General features: G+C 43.4%; 1 protein-coding gene across 3 annotated transcripts in view; it reads left to right on the forward strand.

The window, feature by feature from the left end:
* Positions 1 to 16,945, forward strand: part of DCP2 (decapping mRNA 2) — an 88,124-nt gene that overhangs the window by 23,328 nt on the left and 47,851 nt on the right. For all 3 annotated transcript variants that reach the window (XM_030193488.1, XM_030193489.1, XM_030193490.1), the window contains exon 4: positions 15,221 to 15,319. In XM_030193488.1, coding sequence (XP_030049348.1) covers positions 15,221 to 15,319 — 99 coding nt within the window. The remainder of the gene's footprint in view (positions 1 to 15,220; positions 15,320 to 16,945) is intronic.

The raw sequence follows: 16,945 nt of genomic DNA on the forward strand, positions 1-16,945 counted from the left end.
AGCTCTGGAAGTTGCATCGGATACTGGGGATGCATCGGCATCGAGTGCATCGATCACCCTTGACCAGTGTGTTTTTTCTAGCGAAAAAGGTGCCAGTGCTCAAATTCCAGGCCTCCCTTCAGGGGTGGGGTGATCACTGAGAGACCCACCCCTCAATAGCCAGGCCCCCCTGTAACCAGTCACAGAATCTATGACAAGGCAGAATTGGTGTGTAGTGCCTGAAATCTTTCAGTACAACTTAGGGACCTTGGGTCAATTTTAGCAGACAATGGAAAAGGTGCTGGTACTCAGTACCCCCTCAAAAAAAGCCCTGCTCTTGACACAGAGCATCAATAGACACATGTCGGGTGGTCGTCATCTTATCCTCTCCCAAGGCAGTGGAAGGATTTGTCTTAATTCTCCTTAGCACTGAGGGATAAAGATGCTGTACAACAGGTGGAGACCAAGGTGCACCGATGTCGATCCCTCTTGAAGCACAGTGCCAAGAGCATTGAGGTCACTGGAGCCCCTGAAACATCCCTGACGTGAGGTAGGATGAGTAGTCCTCACATCAGAGGGGGTGCAACAGTATCCATGGAATTGGGACATAGCTTCCAATATACACTGTGTCTTAAGGGAGCATGGCCATCCCAGCTATATTACCCTAGTCTTTGCCAGTGGCAGCCTTCGAGGAATAGTTCATGAGGAAGTTTGATAATTGTACAGAGCGTCTCTTTGTCCAGCGTGAAGCAATGGCTTCAAGTGCATTGTTGCCAAAGCTTGAGGCAGTACAGCTGATAGTCAAAACCCATTCGCTGCAGGAGATACATCAACATCAAGGCCTAGGAGGGCATCAGTCTATGTAGACAATGCCAGTGTCAATCTCCAGCCCATTGGAGGAGGAAGTTTCTCTGGTGCACAGAAGACCTCAGGCGCTATACCACAGGTCCAGACCTGACTGGTGGGTCTGTCATTCAAGGCAGACAGAGATCCAAACTTCTCCAGCAGAATATTTTTATCAGTCTGAGCACTCATGGGCATCTGAAGAAGAACCTGAGGTCGTCTTGGAGGCAGTATCCTTGGTTCTACCTTCAGACCCCTTCCCCACCACACAAGAGGTGCAAATCTCTACCACAGCAGCTCTCATTTCAAGGTTTTGTTAGGGTCGTGGCTAAGTCTGTCCATTTTCCTTAGAGCAGAAACTTTGGACATCCTATAATTTAAGGCCCCCCCCCCAAGGAAACAGACAGCACCTGTTCACAAAATCCTCAAGCAAGTACAAGTGTGAGCTTTGGGATGCCAGACGTTATAGCTTCCTCACTATTCAGTTGTGGGTAAATCTGAACATAACATAAGAATAGCCATACTGGGTCAGGCCAATGGTCCATCTAGCCCAGTATCCTGTTTCCAACAGTGGCCAATCAGGTCACAAGTACCTGACAGAAACCCAAATAGTAGCGACATTCCATGCTACCAATCCCAGGGCAAGCAGTGTCTTCATCATGTCTTATTTCAATAGCAGGTTATGGACTTTTCCTCCAGGAACTTGTCCAAACCTTTTTTTTTTTTAAACCCAGATACACTAACTGCTGTTACCACATCCTCCAGCAACAAGTTCCAGAGCTTAAGAATTTTTCCTTCTTATTAAAAAAGTCATGCAGCTCAAACACTGTAATTGCTGATTGTTTACTCTGAGATGGCTGTACCTTGATATAGTTTGAATTGCAATAAATAAGAATATTAAAAAAAAAAAAGAATTTTTCCTTCTTATCTGTGTTTAAAATATTTCCATGTAAGTTCATTGAGTGTCCCCAATATTTGTATTTTTTTTGAAAGAGTTAAAAAAAAGAAATCGAATCACTTTTACCTGTTCTACACCACTCAGGATTTTGCAGACATATATCCCCTCAGCCATCTCTTTTCCAAGCTGAAGAGCCCTAATCTTTTCAGCCTTTCCTTATATGAAAGGAGTTCATCCCCTTTATCATTTTAGTCGCTCTTCTTTGAATCTTTTCTAATTCTGCCATATCTTTTTTGAGATATACTCAAGGTGAGGTCACACCATGGAGCAATACAGAGGCATTATAGTACTCTGTCTTAGCTGTTTCCGAATAATTCCTAGCATCCTGTTTGCTTTTTTGGCTGCCTCCACACACTGGGCAGAACATTTCAGCATATTGTCTACAATGACACCTAGATCTTTTTCTTGGGTGCTGACCCCAAGGTGGACTGTAGCATTGGGTAACTATGATTCGGATTATTCTTCGCAGTGTGCGTCAAGAGTGCCAAGATTATAAGACATCCTATGGACTATGACCCCTTTCCCTTATACCCCCTCCCAATAACTCAAACTGATGGTAAAATGCACCACTATTCAGGCGCATCTCAATGGGGAGGAGCAAGTCATGCAGAGCCCTAAATTGCAGCATAGACATTAAAATCAAATATCCCCTCGAACATAAGAATCACTTGCAAATACAGGTATTCCATAATTCAACTGGAAATGTAAACTTGTAAGAGAGTATCCTCTAAATAAAATTTGACTGTTTATCTCTCATCGAATGTAAATCAAGTAGGAGATTTGCCAGGCAGCTGGAGATCAGATTGTTGTCTGGTCAAGCAACCTTTACTCTGAGTGACCCTTTGCACTTGGTTCGAGCTGAGAAATGTCAAAGTGACAAGGCTGAACTGTTTGAGGAAGGAAGCAGGAAATTCCGTAAGTGGACCTACATTCACCATTGTATCTGGTGATAATTCCATTGTAGGAGGCTGCATCACTGGTAAGCCTGGCTGAACACCAGTCTCCGCCATCTTAACTTTCTTAAGACTTGCAGCTCCAGTGGGATGGTAAGCAAAATCTTGCAATATATGATGAGAGGAGAGTGAAATACTCATTCCCATGTTCAAGTGTTCCTCTATAGATTTCCCTGTATGTTAAATTGCCCAAATGGAGGGGATTTACGCTGCTGTGCAGAGTTAAAAGTTTAACGGATTATCTTGGTCCGTGTTGTCCCTTCCCCCTCAGTCAACTGTCTTCAACACTTTTTCCAAGACCTCATGCCCATAAAGATTAAAGCGCACTGCAAGAGATCATTGGCCTTCTATCTAGAGTGGACTAAGCCCATACAGTCCACTCAGTTTTTTGTTTCTTTTGACCCAAACCGGATAGAGGCTACCATTGGTAAACACACTCTCTTTGCAATTGGCTAGCAGACAGCATTTCCTTCTCTTATACCAAGGCTGGGCAAATATCTTGAGGGTCATGTCACAGCTGATAACATCAGAACCATGGTTGCATCAGTAGCCCACTTGAAATAAGCCTCCATTGAGGAAATCCTACGGGGCTGCAACATGGTCTTCAGTTTACACATTCACATTTACTTACTGTTGGGAACAGGACTCCTGATGCAATAGTCATTTGGCCAGACAGTCCTTCAGAATCTTTTTGGGGTCTAGAATCCAACTCCGCCCCTCTAGACCTAGTTATTCTGTTGCAGAGTGCCTTCCAAAAAATGTTATACGTTCTTGTTGGATGTTTACCACTGTTATTAACCCTTGCCTATTGCAAGGTCTTCTGCATATTTATCTCTCTTTGTTGAAGACTGTTTGTAAGTAGGAAGACGGTTTGTAGATAGGGAGTCCCAGATGTAAGGCTTGCTTGCTTATTTATTTATTTGTATCCCACATTTTCCCACCTATTTGCAGGTTCAGTGTGGCTTACATAGTACCGGAGAGGCGTACGCCGACTTCCGAATGAACATTATGATATCCTGTTTGTCCTCTGAGAAAGCAAATTTACTTTCCTATAAGTGTTCTGCAAGGACAGCAGGATATATAGCCTTAGATACCCTCCTTCCTCCCCTTGGAGTTGTCTTCTACAAGATATACATATAACTGGCTAGGTCCTGCGCAGCAGCGGCAGGCAGGAAGTTGCATGCATCATATCTTGCTAGCAGGACTGACAGAAACAATCTTACGGTATCAGGAGCCACTATCAGAGAGAAGCGTATCAGAGAGAAGCGTACTCGCAATTTGCTGCATTATGGCTTCATAGTTTATGTAGTCCTCAGTATCCGGCACCCCCCCCCCCCCCCCCCCCCCCCCCCCCCCGAATCACAGGTGTGCCACCTGCAGTGATTCTCCATATCTTCAGCTTTGTTCAGTAGATACTGATCAGTAGTTTTACATTCCTGTAGAGAGGAGTCCAGGTTAGTGATAGATTTCATATGCTCCTCCAAACAAACTTCCGAATTCAGCTATTTCTCCACAGAGATTTGCTGCCAGTGGTGCTCAGCTCAGTCTGAATCACTTTCAAATCTGTTTTAATTTCTTGAAGGAGTACCTGAAATTCCGTAAGTGGACCTACATTCACCATTGTAATTGCCTATTGCCCATGTTTGATCCATTCTTACTGTACACCGTCTTGAGTGAATTCCTTCAAAATGGTGGTAAATTAATAAATAAATGCATACATACACAGTGCAATACTCTCAGAAGTTTGTTGTAAATAAGCTGGAAAGTGTTCCCAAACGGGCTCTATCAGATATTACCCAGATGTAAAGCCTTGTATCCTGCTTTTCTCTGAGAAACATCTGCTTACAAGTAAGTAATTTTGCTTTCTGGTCTGTTGTAGACCTTTTTAGAAAATATATCCTGGTATAGGTGCGAGCCGCCTTTGCATAAATTCTCAGGCTAAATATTTTCTGATGAGGTGGAGGACATCCCCCTTCTTAAGTCATAAGGGCTATGGTGAAGTTTATTAGACATTTAGCATCTATACATGTGTAGCCCTGGGGTGCCATCTGGGCAGAGACCCAGGTATTTAAGTGGGTGGGAGTCTGCATTCCACACCCGTGACCCCTGGGGCTGTGTTGGGCAGGAAATAAGGATACCTCTCAAGGTTTTATGTCTGGATTTTTCTTCACAAAGCCTCTCCTTCAACAGGCAGCTCAGTCACTGTTTAAAAACCTCTTCTGTCTAGCAGAGGTACAGAACAACATCAGATGTACCAACGGATAGTTTAAATGTAATAGCTGACTTTCAGGTAATTTTAACTTCACAAATGTGACCTAAAATTCATAGAAGAATTCCACCTGAACCACTCAGCTTTTTTATCTCTAACTTTAGCACTTTGGGTTTGGGGGATTTAAATGTTGTGCCAGTTTGGCTTCAGAAATGTTTATCAAGATGGCTAGTGTTATCTACTACTGCATTGTCCTGTCGAGGTCTAGACTTTGATTTCACAAGAGGCAGCTGTAACTTTTTCCTTCCTTTATGCAATTTGATCAACAAACATTTTCACCTGAGGCAATTCAACAAAATTAAGGGAAAGGGGATGGGATTTGATATACCACCTTTCTGTGGTGACAGCCAAAGAGGTTTACGTATTATATATAGGTACTTATTTTGTACTTGGGGCAATGGAGGGTTAAGTGACTTGCCCAGAGTCACAAGAGAAATTGGGTTTATGAGCCGGGTATGTTTATTACTGTGTAATTGTGTAACTTTATTGTATTGTATATTATTTTATTCCTCTGAACATGAGCAGGACAGAGCGATTACCACATATGGGTGAGATCACCAACGGAGCCACAATACTGACACTGCTCAGCATTCAGAAGATTCTTGAAGCTTTTGGCAGGCCCAATCATGCATACTTTCTTGCTTTCTTGAATCGCACATGACCCACAGTCTTTTTTTTTTTTTTTTTTCCTGTGGAGTGAAACAGATATGTTTCTCTGCTGTCTACCACAATCTCCTTGTGAAACTTTTTTTTCTTGGCCTTTGTTGCCCCTTCTTTGTGTGAGTAGTGCAGGACCTTTTACTTTATTTTGTTTCCCATTATTTCTTAGTGATGTTTGGCACTTTTAGGTTTCCTTTTTTTTGTTTTCTTTTTTTCCACAGCTCGTGGCCCACTTAGGCCTGAGCTTCCAGTTGGGACTTTTCCCTTGCCTGTTCTCTCTCTTCCCCCCCCCCCTCCCCCCCCCCCCCCCAAAAAAAAAAAATTAGCTGCTTGACTTTGCATTGGCTAATTTTCTGACCATGTCCCAGAAAACTCCCAGTGATTTCAAGAAGTGCTCCAGGGGCAGCAGGGTCATGTCTGTGACTGACCCTCATAACTGGTGCCTGGTCCCTGATCACCAGTTCTCTTGTTACAAACTCTGTTCTAAAATGCAGAAAAGAACTCGAGTTGAGAGGCCTTGCACAGTTAAGTCTAGTCCGTTGCCATTGGAGGCATCAGGCCCCGTAACTTTAGCAGCTGCATTGAACACTGGGGATACATTTGCATTAGGGAGGTTTCCCCCCAACCCCAGTCCCAGCACTGAGCATCTGTAGTGCCTGCTCAGAGCAAGCATCATTTGGATGTGACACCAAGGAACAATGAGGATTCTACATTGTCCTTGTCGGCACCTAAGGATCCACTATTACACATCGAACAGAGGCAAAGAAGCACTGACATCGATTATCTTTGGAGCATGGTACCAGGAGCTCCAGAACTTCAGCTTCACTGGTATCCAAGAAGCATCCAAGAGGGTTGTTCCCCCTCTGTGGAAGTGTTGCCAATGTGCCAGTTTCCAAGAAGTTGGGACCCTGGCACCTACGTCTTCAAAGACTGTTATTGTTCTGGTACCAGCTCAATCTATACAGATGTCTGCCTTTTGAGGAGTGGTTCCAGGTCATTTTATAGGAAGAGCTGGAGTGCATCCTAGCAAATTCTGGAGACCCATGCCCTGCCTGTCAAGCATTCATTAACACTGGTGCCCCATCAGGCACTGGAGCCAGTGCTGACTGATCTGGTGCTCTTCTCCAGCTCATTGGGGTGGAAGTGACCCCAGAGTTCTGTAGAGATCCCATACCTCTGCACTCTCACCCAGAGCCTGGTCATATGTCCAGTGGTCCAAGGCAGGCACAGACTCGGATATCCCATGAGGAGTACTTTGCTGAGTCAGATTGGACTGCTCTTAGGAGTCTGAGGTGGAACCAGAGGAGCTGTTGGACGAGGGATCCCTTGGTCTGCCTTAAGATCCTTCTAAGGAAAGGAGAAAGTCTCCCCCAGAGGAACTCTCCTTTGTCAACTTTTTAAGGGAGATGGCTGAGGTCACCCCATTTAATTTGGAAGTTGAGGACGAACCCATGACCGAGATGTTGGATGTATTTGATTATGATCCACCTCCTAAGGAATCTGTGACAGTACCCATGCATAGCATCCTCAAGGCAGCATAGATGAGGAATTCGGAGACCCCCCACTTTCTGTACAGCCTGTACCTAAGAAGGCAGACTGTATGTACAAATCCAGAAGGCTCCCAGATTCAAAAAGCAGCAGCTTCATCACTATTCTATTGTGGTTGAATCCGCTTTCAAAAGAGCTAATTCAAAGACCCATGCTTCAGCACCTCCAGGTGGGGATGCTTGGACTCTGGAGTCTTTTTGGGAAGAAGGTTTTTCAGGGCTCTGTGCTTATCTCCTGCATATAGTCCTACCAGCTCTATATTGTATTGTATTTGTATTCTTCTGCTTTTTAACATGAATTACAGAGCAGATTACAATAATATAAACTTTTGCATTCAGAGGAATTTACATACAATCTTAAAATCAGTGCATTAAACACTAAAAGATATACATAATTCTAGTTTGTGACTGCCTTAATTAATTCTTGAAGTGTATTTCTCTACTTTGGCCAGCAGGTGGTGCATGTTTATTTTGAAGCTGCTGCAGAACCAAGACTGTTTTCTTTGTTTGTCTTTTGGAAAGGCAGTCTGCATTATACTTTCAAACTTCTTGTTCTGGGCTCTGATTGGCCCAGGAGCTCAATTTTATTTGGAGTGTACTAGCTTTTGCCCCCATGGGAAAGAGAGAGAGAAAGATCTCTTTGCTGAAGGCCAGTGATCAGTTATATTTGATAATGTGTGAGCAGCATATTTCTTGATCTCCCCAGGTACTTTTCAGAAAGTAAACAAATGTTTAGTTTTATAATTGATCATATTTCAGTTACCTGTTATTGTTTGTTGATTGCACTTTTTCTGTTCATTCAGTATTTTAAAGACAATAAAACATTTTCAGTTTCTTTCCTCTGCCTGTCTGGACTGATAAAGAATCCTGGTGGTTTGTGTGTTGGGTCTGTGAGTGCTTTCTGGTAACTGTGGGACCAGGGATAATTTGAGAGTGGGAGACTTGCTCAGAGGCGGTTGTGACCAAGTTGGTGGGAGGAGGGTGCCAGTGTAGAGCATAAGTGGCAGGTGCAGACGGACCTGAGTTGTGCTTGGGATAGACCCTCTAAGTGGTGACAGGGTAGCCCTAGGCAGGTGGCTAGGTGTTTCGTGGCATAGTTAAAATTACAAATTCTGCTCAGAAAACAAGAAAGTTATGAGGAGAGGCCAGCACTAGGCTCCCTGTGTTATGGTATGTTATGTGAGGCTCTACCTGAAGAACTTGACCCGCAATGTAGCGGAGCTTGCAGACACTCGGCCTTTAGAGAAGGCCATGGAGCTCAACCAGTTAGTAGCCAAGCAAAAGCAGTGACACCGCCATGCACTATGTGAACAAGCAGGGAGGTACAAGATCTACCTTTTGTGTCTGGAAGCAGTCAGGATGTGGCACTGGACCTCCAGCCATGGTATGGTACTCGGGGTGGACAGATTGGACAGGGTGATGGAGCCATACAAGTGGTATCTCAACATGGGTGTTGCCTGAAAGATCTTCCCAGAGTGGGACACTTCCTCGCTTGATCTTTTTGCCACTCGTCTCAACAACAAAGTCCCTCAGTATTGCTCCAGACTTGGGTCATGTGGAAAACTAGTGTTGGATGCCTTTCTCCTGAATTGAGGGAAGGACCTTTTGTATGCATATCCTCTCATACCTCCGGATGGGAAGACTCTGAAACTCGAGCAGGACCAGGGCACCATAATCCTCATTGTGCCTTACTGGCCAATACAAGTATGATTCTCTCTTGTTCTGTAGTTAACCTCCAAAGAACCTTGGAGTGTTTTCCAACCCTCGTCGTTGTGAATGAGGAATCTCTTGTTCATCTTAACCTCCAATCTTTGGCTCCCACGGCTTGGTTGTTGAAAGCATAGAATTTGCATCCCTTTGACTGTGTGAGGTGTTTCAGGGTCCTGCTGGCTCCCAGGAACGACTCCACTAAGAAGTCTTATACTTTTAAGCGGAGAAGGGTTGCTGTCAGGATCTAGGGTCTTGCCCTTGCACCATTTTCTTGAACTACATAAAAACTGCTTGAGTACTTTCTACACCTCTCCGAGTCTAAAGACCAACTCTGTAAGGGTTCACGTTAGTGTGATGATATTTTATTTATTTATTTACAGTAGCATGATATATCGCCTTAAATAACACGTAGACCTAGGCAGATTACAATTCTAGTTCAATAATAAAAATAAGAACAAGAAAGGGACTACAGTGTTCTGATAAGAAAGTAGTCACCACACATACAAACAGAGCCAATACGTATCCATACTGGGATAAATCAAAGAAAGGGGAGGAAGGAGAAGGGGGTAGGATTCGAACCAGCTTCAATAACCTACAAGCAGCTAACTTGGAAGATTAAAAGCCTGACGGAATAGCCATACCGTCATCTTGTAGAGGGTAAGCTTATCTCTGTACAGTCTCTAGTTCAGTTTATGCAGAGTTTGCTTTTGATAAAGCCCCACCCCCCAATCAAAACTTCCAACCATGTAATGGGACCTCAGCGTCATTTTCACCCAGCTGATGAAAGCTCCTTTTGAGCCACTTGACTCTTGCCATCTGACCTGTCTGACCTTGGAAGGTCTTGTTTTTGGTAGCATTCACTTCAGTAGTGGATCCGCCTTGCGTGAAATTTTATAATAGCAGAGTGTTCTCGCATACACCCTTCTTAAGGTGGTGTTTGAGTTCCATCTTAATCTTGTCAGTTGGCTTTTCAACTTTTTTCCCAAATTCTAAGGCCCATGCTGGTGAAAGTGCACTGCACACCTTGCACTGCAAGTGAGCCTTGGTCTTCTGTCTCGAGTGTACTAAAGCCCATAACAATTCACCCAGCTTTTTGTTTCTTTTGACCAGGATGGGAGCAGCCATTGGTAAATGCACTTTATTTAGTTGGCTAGTGGACTTCATATTCTTCACTTATGCCAAGGCTGGACTGGGCTGATTCTGGAGTGCCATGACATTGTTCACAGTTTCAGAGCCATGGCTGCTTCAGTTGCCTACTTGAGATTAGCCTTCATTGAGGAGATATGCAGAGCTGCAGTGTGGTCTTCAGTTACTGCCTTGAGCAGGATTCCCAACACAACAGCTGGTTTGGTCAGACTGTTCTGCAGAACTTGTATAAATGCTTATTCGGTTCTGTTCCAGGCTGCACCTACACTACAAAAGTATAAGTTCACATTTGTTTAATTGGTTTCTGATTGGCCTTGCCTGTTGGAAGTTCCTATTGACCATTTTTTGTTTTTTTTCAATGATCCTGGTAGCTTAGGATTCCCATCTCTGGTAATTTCTCTGTCCTGCTTGTCCTTGGAGAAAGCAAAGTTACTCACCTGTAGCAGGTGTTCTCGGATGACAGCAGGGCATAGATTACCACATTGCACCTACCTTCCCTGGGAGTTGCATTCGGTATGGAAACATAGAAACAGGACGGCAGATAAGGGCCAAAAGGCCTATCCAGTCTGTCCATCCTCAGTAATCACCAACTCTTTCTTTCCTAAGGGATCCCACATGCCTGTCCCACGCTTTCTTAAACTCTGACACAGTCCCTGTCTTCATTACCTCCACCGGGAGGCCATTCCATGCATCCACCACCCTTTCTGTGAAAGAGTATTTTCTTAGATTCCTCCTAACCCTATTTCTTCTTAACATAATTGTATGCCCCCTCATTCCAGAGTTTTCCTTAATTTGAAAAAGGCTCACCTCCTTTATGTTAACATCACTGAGGTATTTTAATGTCTCTATCATATCCCCTCTCTCCTGTCTTCCAGCGTATACGTATTGAGGTCCCTAAGCCTGTCTGTATTTGTTTTATGACAGAGACCGTTTACCAATTTCGTAGCCGTTGGACCGACTCCATCCTGTTTATATCTTTCTGTTCGGTCTCCAGAATTACACACAGTACTCTAAATGGGGCCTCACCAGAGACTTATACAAGGGCACTGCCAGCTCTTTTTTCCTGCTGGTCATCCCTCTCCTTATGCAGCCAATCATCCTTCTGGCTTTGACTGTCGCTTTTTCTACCTGTTTGGAGACCTTAAGGTCATCAGACACAATCACCCCTAAGATCCGCTCTTCTTTCATACACAGAAGCACTTCACCCCCTATATTGTACTGTTCCACTGGATTCTTATAACCCAAGTGCATGACCCTGCATTTCTTAGTGTTAAATCTTAGTTGCTAATTATTGGACCATTAGTCAATCTTCACTAGATCCTTCCTCATGCTATCCACACCCTCCGGGCTGTCCACCCTATTACAGAGTTTGGTATCATCCGCAAAGAGACAAACCTTACCAGACAGCTCTTCCACAATGTCTCTCTCAAAGATGTTAGAGAGCCAGCCAGAGGACCGACCCCTGCGGTACACCACTGATAACATCCCTTTCCTAAGAGCAAGTGCCATTTACCACTGCCCTCGCCTTCCATTTAACCAGTTTTTAACTGTATAAATATACACAAGAGGACAAAGCCCCCAAGATGTAGGGATATATTAGAAGGATAAACTCCTAATATATATATCACCACAAAAGCAATTATTTTGGACTTGTTTGCACAGGGATGACTGTACCTAATTGGCCCTGTGGCTAGCTAGCTGTGCTGATGAAAGGAACAATGCCACAGATGGGATATATATTTTTTTATTAGGAATAGAAAAATATGTACTTATGTACTAATATAGCAAATGCAAAGCAATTACAGAAATAGATACAATGATTTATGATCATCTAAACGGATTATCTAAATGAGTGATCACAAAACTGATATCCTACTGATTATGAAAATATACACCACTAACCTGACTTGTGCAAAACACTTTGCAGCAAGAATTCACTGACCACCAGTCCTGACAACCAATCTATCACAGATAAAAAAAAAAAAAACCCGTGGACTAACTATCCCTCTGACCATAGGTAGTATATCCAGTTATCTCACCTTGCCGTCTTTATGGCAGACTTCCAATGGTAAAGAAGTGGATTTCTTCTCTGAGATGTGAGCTGAAGCCACAGCGAGTCTCTCAGTCCAGGAATAAAGTCCAAGGTGTGTATTCTGGATGCAGATGGCACAGTCTTTCGGGGTGTCCATGTATTGTAGCTGAATTAACCTTGTCAGTTTGTTAAAAGGTCTGCAGTTCCCTGGTGTAGGAAATCAGTCTCTTGCTCTCTCTTTCAGAGCTTCTAACCTCCAGCAAGTCTTCTGGTCTTCCTTCTCTTCTGTCCTCCTTCAGTCCAGCATTATCCATCGGTCAGGTGATACCTGTGGACCAATCACAGATGGTGTAATAATGTCCAGCCAGATTCATGGTCATAAAGAGAGGCCTTTGTTATGGCATGCAGACCTCCCTGACTGATCCCATACTCCTGGAGCCATCTGTGTCTCTCTTCTCCATTCTTCCCAGGAGATAACTAGGCTAGTTTGCAGCAAGCAATACTATGTCCTTGGATGAAGTCATTTTGGTATGCTCAGCAGTAATTTTCCTTTTGCAGAAAAGCTGGTTTCAGATGGCTACAGATGTATTCAGGGCACAGGCTATAGAATCCATATTGGTTATAAGAGAATGGTTCAGGCTTGTTTAGGCCAAGACCAGCAAATGAGAGATCGCAGGTAAATACTCCTACATATCCCAGTCAGTCACTTTAGGTTCCATACCGAGGGCACTCAGTTTATTTATGAGTTGCCTGTGTAACTGTGTCAAAGGCTCTGCTAAAATCCAAGTACACCACATCTGGTGCGCTCTCAAGTCTCACTGTTTGGTCACCCAATCAAAGAAATCAGATTTGTCTGACACGACCTGCCTCTAGTGAAGCCAATGCTGCCTCTGGTCTTGCATTCCATTCAATTCTAGAAACCTCAGCAATCCTCAGCTTTAGAAGTGTTTCCATAAGTTTCCTCACCACTGAGGTCAGACTGACAGGTCTATAATTTTCAACCTGCTCCTTCCACTCTTGTGCAGAGGGACCACATCTGCCCTTCTCCAGTCTTCCGGGACCTCTCCAGTCTCTAAGGAAGCATTGAAGATTTTGGACAATGGAGCTGCCAAAACCTCTCCTAAGTTCCTTGAGCGCCCTTGGATGTATCCCATCAGGCCCCATCGCTTTGTCTACTTTTAGTTTAGCTAACTCCTCATGAACACAGTGAGAATCAGTCCTGGTCTTCCATACATCCATCCCAATTTGCATTTGTTTTCTGCAGTCCTACCCCCTGGCCTTTCATCCTTGATCACAGAACATAAATAATTGTTAAGCAGTTCAGCTTTATCCTTATCAGCTTCTACATATACCCCCCCCCCCCCCTCCCGAGTCTCACAATGCTATTATGGCACTTCCTTCTTTCGTTTAAATATCTGAAAAACGTCTTGTCCCCCAATTTTACCGTATCGGTTATCTTTTCTTCCATTTGCCTCTTTGCATTCCTGACAGCTTTTCCAGCTTCTCTTAGCTGTTCATGATATTTTTGCCTGTCCTCCTCTTTCTGAGTCATCTTGTAACATATGAAGGCTAACCTTCTTTTCCTTACCTTTTCAGCTACTACGTTTGAGAATCAGAGCAGCCTTCTTTTCTTCTTACTTTTATGCAATTTTCTAACATAAAGGTTTGTCACCTTTAAGATAGCTCCTTTCAGTTTGGCCTACTGCTGTTCTACTTCCTTTAGCTGTTCCCATCCAACCAACTCTTTTTCCTGAGAAATTCCCCCATCTCGGCAAAGTTAGTTCTTTTGAAATCTAGGACCTTCAGTCTCGAATAAGCCGTCTTCTCCTTTGTCTTCATATTGAACCATACCATTCAGTGATTGATAGATGCCAGATGATCTCCCACAGTAACATCAGAAGCATTCTCCCCGTTTGTGAGCACCACGTCTAGGATAGCTCTATCCCACATATGTTCCTTTCTCCATTGCTGAAACAATTCTGCCTGTAGAGAAGCCAAGATCTCTTTGCTTCTAGATGACCGCACAGCAGGGAAGCCCAAATTGATGTCTGGCATGTTAAAATCGCCAATTAGTAATACTTCCCCTTTCCTAGTTATTCTGTAGATCTCTTCAATTAGGTCTCTGTCCATTTCTTCTGACTATGAAAGTGACCTGTATATTACACCAATATAAATACACTTTCCTTTCCCTGTTACCAATTTAACCCACAGTGCTTCTTTCTTACCCCTCACGTCCTGCAGTTCTGTCACTTTAATATTATTTTAAACATATAATTCCACCCCACCCCATTTTTCCTACCCTGTCTTTCCTGAATAGATTATAGTCAGGTATAACTACAGCCCAGTCATGGCTCTTCGTGAACCATGTCTCTGTGACCACCACTAAATCAAAGTCCACTTCTATCATTGCAGCCTCTAGATCTTGAAATTTGGTTCCCATAGTACAGGTATTGGTATACAAGGCTCTCCAGATGTGACTCTTTCTCTTTTCTACAAGGGTATTTGATGTCTTACCTTCCTGAGGGTTATTTATGATTTGGGGGCTTTTCTTACCCATCCCCAGCAAAAAGTATGCTGTTTTATCCAACTGCAGGTCCTGCGCAAGTTGGGCAGATGGAATGCACACATGCACGCACGATCAGGCCTGCAAAAAGCTTCCAAGAATCTTTTGAAAGCTAGGCAGCGTCTGTACTGGGGCTTTGTCGATTACATCACCCATATGTGGTGGTCTATATCCTGCTGTCCTCGGAGAACACCTGTTACAGTTGAGTAACCTTCCTGTACCATAAACCTTTGTGATATATTATTTGAATAATGCTATATCAAGACTTAAACTACTTCTGCTGCTGATTTCATTTGTGTTTATGAAAGAAGCTACATGTGCCACAGGAATGGTTCTGTTTCTGTAGACATTCATTTTGTGTGTTTGCCATGTTGGCCTTTATTTCTACATATCCAAGTAGACTAACAATTGATACCTTAATGCTGGATTAACTGAATAAATTGGTTATAGGTGTATAAAAGAAAAATCTCCTACAACTTACGTTCTTTATTTCCACATATAGATGTTGGAGTGTCTGTAAAGTGGCTGCTTTACTACTGAATATTCTTCGGATTTTGCAGGTACTGCTGGTGCAAGGCTATCTTGCCAAGTCTGGTTGGGGCTTTCCAAAAGGAAAAGTGAATAAAGAAGAAGCACCACATGACTGTGCTGCCAGAGAAGTGAGTTCAATAACGCTCTGTAATAGGGGTGGGCAATGATTAAAAATGTTAATTGCAATTAATCATGCTTAATCATGGCATGCATTTTGGGCAGTAAAAAATAATTTCAAACAAAATGTAATACTAAACTGAAAATCGATACTTTGATGGTACTGTAAAGTTGAATATTTAAACTTCCTGGGCAAGGTTGGGGAGGGAACATTCACCCAAAATGATGATGATTTTTTTTTTGAGGGGGGGAGGGAGGGAATGGTGCCCTCTTACAAGGAATCTTCAGACTCTTATATTGCCCTCTGAGTTTAGTTTATTATAACATTTGATATACTACCTTTCATAGTTGGTTGATATATTACTTAAAGCGATTTGCAACACAACAAGATAAATTGGCTATAAAGTAGAAAGGAAATTGAAATGTGAAAAAAAAAACCTGAAAGTTAAAAAAAAAAAATTTAAAGTTTAAAGAAAAGATTAAATATTAGCAAATTAAAAGAAATGGAAAACTTGGGGGACATTTTGGGTTCAGGTCCCCAAAGTCTGCTGGTTTGGCTGGCACATTTTGCCCCACCTGCCTGGTGCTCTCCATAAATCCACATACCTTGGCTGGCGGAGGTTCCGAAGCCCCGCCAGCAGAAGCCTCCTTCGCACACCTGCTTGGTTTTAATGAAATTGAGCATGCGTAAAGTTCGCACATGCTCAATTTCACTAAAACCGAGCATGCGCGCTGGGGTGGGAAACCTGGGCAGGCAGCGCGGTGCCGAGTATCGCCACAGGAAGGCTTCTGCTGGTGGGGCTTGAGGACCCCTGCCAGCCCAGGTATGTGGGATTGTAGAGAGTGGCAGGGAGGCAGGGCAAAATGTGCCCCCCACTTTGGGCTCAGGCCCCCTCAAAATCAAGGTCTGGCTACACCTCTGTTGCCATATTGGAAAGACTGATAGTTTGTTATAATCTTTTTCCTTTATTAGTAGAAACATGAAAATTGAAACAGAGGTTCTTCAACAGCTTATTAGAAACTAGCTCATGATGTGTCAGTCCTACTTCAGTTTGTGTATATTTCATACTTTACCACAATTGAAAATCACCAATGTTTGTTTAGTATTTTCCATTTTATAAATAATTATAGTGTCCTTTTAATTCAGTCAAGAATTAATAAAGAAAACTTTCCTAGTACTTGGTTGCAGATGAAGTTTCAGTGATTACTGTCCTATAATTGTAAAAATTCCTCTCTCAAATGAATTTGGTATGTCATTCAGTGTACTCCTACGTCTTGTGTTTAGGTCAGGGGCAGTGGAATTTTTGTTTGGAGGGGGCAAACTCCATCCCCAACCCCACTTATGCTCCTCCCCCAGTTCCAGCATCTCTCCTTACCTACCATCCCATAGTCACTCCCCCCACAGCATCCAGTATCGTTCCCTACCTTTGAATCCCCCAATATGGTGCTCAGCATTTCTCTCCTCCCCTCCCATGTAGTCTGTAGCACTTCTCTCCATCTCCCTGCCCCCCACAACATGTTTAGTGCCTTACCTCCCTTCCCCAGGGTGGCAATACTCTAACCGGCACAGCAGGGTCCTTGACCATCTGTGCATGCCCCAAGGCTTGCCTGCTTCCTTCCCCTCCAAACTTCTTGTT

This window comes from Microcaecilia unicolor, chromosome 2 (genome assembly GCF_901765095.1).
Source record: "Microcaecilia unicolor chromosome 2, aMicUni1.1, whole genome shotgun sequence".
In the NCBI taxonomy this organism is placed as follows: domain Eukaryota; kingdom Metazoa; phylum Chordata; class Amphibia; order Gymnophiona; family Siphonopidae; genus Microcaecilia; species Microcaecilia unicolor.